This window comes from Montipora capricornis, chromosome 4 (assembly GCF_036669925.1).
Source record: "Montipora capricornis isolate CH-2021 chromosome 4, ASM3666992v2, whole genome shotgun sequence".
NCBI classification, from domain to species: Eukaryota; Metazoa; Cnidaria; class Anthozoa; order Scleractinia; family Acroporidae; genus Montipora; species Montipora capricornis.
The window spans coordinates 43751350-43756349 of record NC_090886.1 but is presented as its reverse complement, the minus strand read 5'-3'; the positions used below and the strand labels follow the sequence as shown (position 1 = coordinate 43756349).

The window sequence follows — 5000 nt, the reverse complement described above, 5'->3', positions numbered from 1 at the left end:
TCGATTAAGCTTATGCGCAAAAATTAACGACTGAAATGAAAGAAAAGTCTACTTCCCAAAAAGAGGAAGCTTGGAGCTATCCAAAAGGTGTGTGAACCAGTGAAAGATCAAACTATCCAACATGCAATGGCCATCGGTGTTCCGTTGTCCCCAAAGATAAACTCTAAGCAGAGAAAGGCGGGGGGAATTTTCTCTTAATGCATTTGCACGACTAAAACGAGTACGATACGTGAAGAAAGAGTTTCCATATGTTTTATCATATTTACGCACAGTTCATATACGAAAAAGATTATCCCAAGCATTCGTGTGACAAATGCTCGCGCTTTCAAGTGAATTGCACTTGATTCGGTCCAAAAAATGGCCGCTGATCACTTAGGTGACGCAAGAATAACGTTTCAAGCAAAACTTCGGAAATTATTGTTTGTGGGTAACAGGAGAGATTTAGAAAGTGAATTGATTGAAAAGTTAAACGCTAAAAGATTTTTGAAACACTTAAAAAAGCGAACGACGTTTCGGCCCTACGTTACGCCATTATCAAGTTAAAAAGTGAAAAAGTATAAGGTGTAATACGAATATATAAAATGTGAAACAATACATAAAATATTTGCTGGTCCTATGGGCATGTCGGAAACTGTACACGAGTATTTTGTTGATCTTTGTAGCGACCTGTACGGGTCCGCAAATGATCCCGGAACCGCAAATGATCCCCAATCTGTACCGAAAATGATACCATGACCGCAAATGATCGCAAATGATCCCCATATTGCACGGCAAATGATCTCGGAACGCAAATGATCGCGAAAAAAAAGTCAGGAATGGCATGGAGCGTGGAATGATCTGGATAGAGACTTGGTGTGAAGAGCGCTTATTTTTATTAAAATCACTTTAAATCATGGCTCATACAGATTTTTGTCTCATGGTAATTATAGTTTTCCAGAAAGACTGAATTTTGTTTCTTACCTCGCTGTTATAAATATAACAGCTTGGTAAGAAACAAAATTCAGTCTTTCTGGAAAACTATAATGGAGCAGAAACCTGTGTGAGCCATGATTTAACGTGATTTTTATAATTACAAGCGCTCTTCACAATAATTCTCTATCCAGACCATTCCACGCTCCATGCCATTCCTAACTTTATTTTCGCGATCATTTGCGGTCAAATATGGGGAGCATTTGCGTTCCGGGATCAGTTGCCGTCCAGTATCGGGATCATTTGCGGTTCTGGGATCCGGCATTGGCGGACCCGTACAGACCTCCTTTTATAATAGACTTAGGCTGATTAAGTAAACGCGATTTAGTGAGAGTCGGAATTAGGTTTCATTTCCGTTGGTTAGTATGTAAAACCACGTAAGTTTAGTTTAGCCAATGACAATTATCGGCTGTTCTGTGGTCTTGGGCTTGGAAGCCAAGAATAGTTTCTTGTCTAAGCTCTATTTAGTATAAGCCTTCTATAGTTTCAAATTGATTTTGAGGGAATTGTGATTGTGACAGATCTTCCATCTCTCTGGTGAATAAATATTGTGATACTGTGACAAGTGCGGGCTTCTTTCTCGTGTTTCCCACAGGTATAATTCCCAAGGTAAGAAACACAATAAGGAAAAAAGAAAAATTTACGAAAGTGTCACGTAAACAGTTTGGCACGAATGGAGTCGGCTTTCGTGTTAAGAGAATGCTTAATGTCCTTTATATACAACATCTCGTGTTACATTTCCTCAGAACTCTGAAAAGGTGGTCAGTCTGTTTTCTGTTGTTGCCATGCTGTGTTTCAAGGTGTTTCCCGATGGCTGAATAACGGTGTTCACTTATGTGTTGATATAAGTGCCAAGCAGTAAACCCGACATAATTTGCATCGCACAAATCACATTGGAATCATGAGTATACAATGCATTGGGTGTTGACGATCGGGGGCTTGTTTTCCTTGACACTCAAAGTTTGTGACAGTTTTCTGCTTGTAAAAATGGGTTTTACGTTGACATCGATCTTTGCTTCCAGAGATTAGATATCTTTGCGTACGCGATCGGCTGATTGCTGATCTTTAATTTAAAACTGAGGCGATGCTATGTAAACAGATGGGTCTGCTAAAGGTACGATGTGTATTTCATTATCTGGTTTTTGGCTGAACTTATATATGGTGGAATTGACCAATGTTTTCGGATAGCGCAGCCTTGAAAACAGGGTGCATAACTTGTTGCATTGTTGTGCAAAGCCTTCTTTGGTGGAAGATAGACGGAACAGACGGTTAACCATCGTGCTGACTCGGCCTTTCGACGTGGCTTTGTAAATGGAGTAGCAGTCCTGTGTCAGTTGGTTTTCTGTAGACTTCCGTTGTTAGAGTGCCACCACATCTTGTCAAGACTGTACAGAGGAACGGAATAGAGCCCTCATGTTCAACTACCTGAAAGACAAGCTAGGGTCTACACTGTTGAGTACTTGAAGGAAATTTGTCGCTGATTCTGGGTTGGGCATTGTGACTTAAGTGTCATCAACATATCTTCGATAAAAAGATGGAATCATGTTCTTTTGTCCTAGTTGGTTTTCTACATGACACATGAAAACGTTGAAAAAACAGATGGTGTAGCCATGGGCTCACCGCTGGGCCCACTATTGAGTACTTAAAGGAAATCTGTCGCTGATTCTGTGTTGGGCATTGCGACTTAAGTGTCATCGGGAAACCACTTGAAACACAGCATGGCAACAACCTTTCCAAAGTTCTGAGGAAATGTAACAGTAAGTTTGATTGCTTAGTCTACGAGATGTTGTACATAAAGGACATCAAGGCTAGACTTCTCTTAACACGCAAGCCGACTCCATTCGTGCGATTCGTGCCAAACTGTTTACGTGACGTGACACTTTCCAACATTTTTTCTTTTTTCCTTATTGTGTTTCTTACCTTGGGAATGATACCCATAGGACCCACAAATATTTTATGTCTTGTTTCACATTTTGATACATTCGTATGACACTTATACTTTTTCTTTTTTTAACTTGATAATGGCGTAACGTAGCACCGAAACGTCGTTCGCTTTTTAAAATGTGTTTTCAAAATCTTTTGCGTTTAACTTCTTAATCAATTCAAATTCTTTGTGGACATGCAAAAAAAATTGAATGAACCTTGAAAACGTCACTGTGGCGCCGGCATGACGCAGCTTTCTGGTGAACCAATCAATGAGAGTGCATTTTCATAATCCTCCTTGTTAATTTGTTCACTATTTTGTATTGCAGTGGGCAGAAAATTGAAAACTGAGGATATGAAAGTTAGCAAAGGACGTGTATAGCAAAAAGACTGCGTTTTCCTTCAAGACAGGCAGGGGTAACTTCGAATGGTGAAAATGTTCCGCGTTGCTCGCTCAGAACAGCTATCTCAAGAATCAGGCGGAGCAGGTATCAACAACACATCATCTATCGTAAGCGAACATGCTGTGGCGGAGTCGGGAGCCAGGCCAACAAGTTATAAACGAAGCTGAACGAAGCTTCAAAATTGTTTTCTATTGCTTTCTTTTTATTTTTGGTTCCTTGGGAAACGTATTGGTTATTGTGGTCGTAAAAGGGAAACCTAAACGCACCATAAACGACTTCTTCATTTTAAACTTAGCAGCAGCAGACTTGACGTTCTTATGGTGTTCTGTCCCATTTTATACTTACGAGCTCTTTGAAACATTTGAAAAGAACATGTTTTATTGCAAATTTATTTGGCCTTTGATGTCGGTGACTCTTTCTGTGAGCGTCTCCACCTTAACTTCAATGTCAATAGAGCGATGCAGGGGAATCACGAACCCACTACAGCCCAGAATCAAGCTAAAAGCCACTCTAATTTGGATACTCTTAATTTGGATTGTCGTTTTTGTCACATTTATTCCATTGATGATTGTGGCAAAATCGGGTGATGCTCAGTGTGCAGAAGGATGGCCAAACATTTATTTCAGGCAAGCGTATACTGCAGTGTTATTTGGATTTCAGTACGTGATCCCCTTAATGATAATAATCACGGCGTACCTTAGAATTGCCTTCTGGCTCATGACAACACGGCTACCAATGCGAACTGCAATAAACTCTCGTGGGCAAGTAGTCAAACAGAAGACGCGAACTGAAAACGTGCAAATAATACAAACATTAGCGGTTATTGTATTTCTTTTCATGGCGTGTATGCTGCCGAATCAGATTGCTTGGTTGTTGCTCGATTTTGGGGGCGAGTCCCACAGGAAACTTTCCGAAGCTTTCTGGACTTTTGCTGAGGCACTAATTTTCTTACACGCATCCATAAATCCTATTGTATATGGAACCCTGACGCACCAGTTTCGCAAAGGATACGTTCGGTATTTTGTCTATGTGTTTTGCTGTAGAAAAAAAAGCCTTCGATTGAGAGGCACTTCCCGAAATGATACAACGAAGCGAAAAAACAGAAATCAACAAGGTGCAACTGTCAAACAATTTTTGGATGTTTCTTATGATGACGAGAAGATTGTCGAAGATACAAAACTCTGAAGCCTGTAAAACATTATCATTAGGTAGTTAGTTGTTAGTAGAATCACACTTACGCGTTCGAGGGACGCTATTTTCAGACAGCCGGGAGCTTTTAGGATAGGTGACAGGGCGTTGGCCCAGGTTATATTTACCAAGGCAAAACGTTGATTGTGGTTGACGCATGTAGGAAACGCACAAAGAAAAGGTTGTAATACGAAGGTCTGAGGGAAAAAGGAAAAGACTGAGAGCTGAGTATACCACTGCTAAGAGACATTAGCGGGGGGCATGCAGACGGGGAAATTGGAACACAAAACCCCTTTGTTAGCGGCGGCAAGAAAAGAAGGCAACGAGGAGATAAAGGAGCTAAGTTTAAGAAACGAGAGAAGAAACAGGTCAAAGAAAGAGGACTGAAGAGCCAGAGGAGAAGTAGTTGCCGAGGTGTGGAGGAGTTGTCGTGGAAAAATTGCTGTTGGTTGTTGAAGAACTGGACTGCTGGTTTGTTGAAAGACTCAACTGTTGAATTGTTTCACAACTAAACTG

At 40.7% G+C, this 5000-nt stretch overlaps 1 protein-coding gene and 1 pseudogene across 1 annotated transcript; one reads left to right on the top strand and one right to left on the bottom strand.

The window, feature by feature from the left end:
* Positions 1–5000, bottom strand: part of LOC138046726 (uncharacterized) — a 71700-nt pseudogene that overhangs the window by 48461 nt on the left and 18239 nt on the right.
* LOC138047047 (galanin receptor type 1-like) lies at positions 3284–4532 on the top strand. The gene has a single exon (XM_068893734.1). The coding sequence runs from the start codon at positions 3414–3416 to the stop codon at positions 4479–4481; it is 1068 nt and encodes a 355-aa protein (XP_068749835.1). The 5' UTR covers positions 3284–3413; the 3' UTR covers positions 4482–4532.

What these genes read in the sequence shown, in the direction of transcription:
- LOC138047047 (XM_068893734.1), top strand. Translation starts at nt 3,414, where the DNA reads ATGCTGTGGCGGAGTCGGGAGCCAGGCCAACAAGTTATAAACGAAGCT.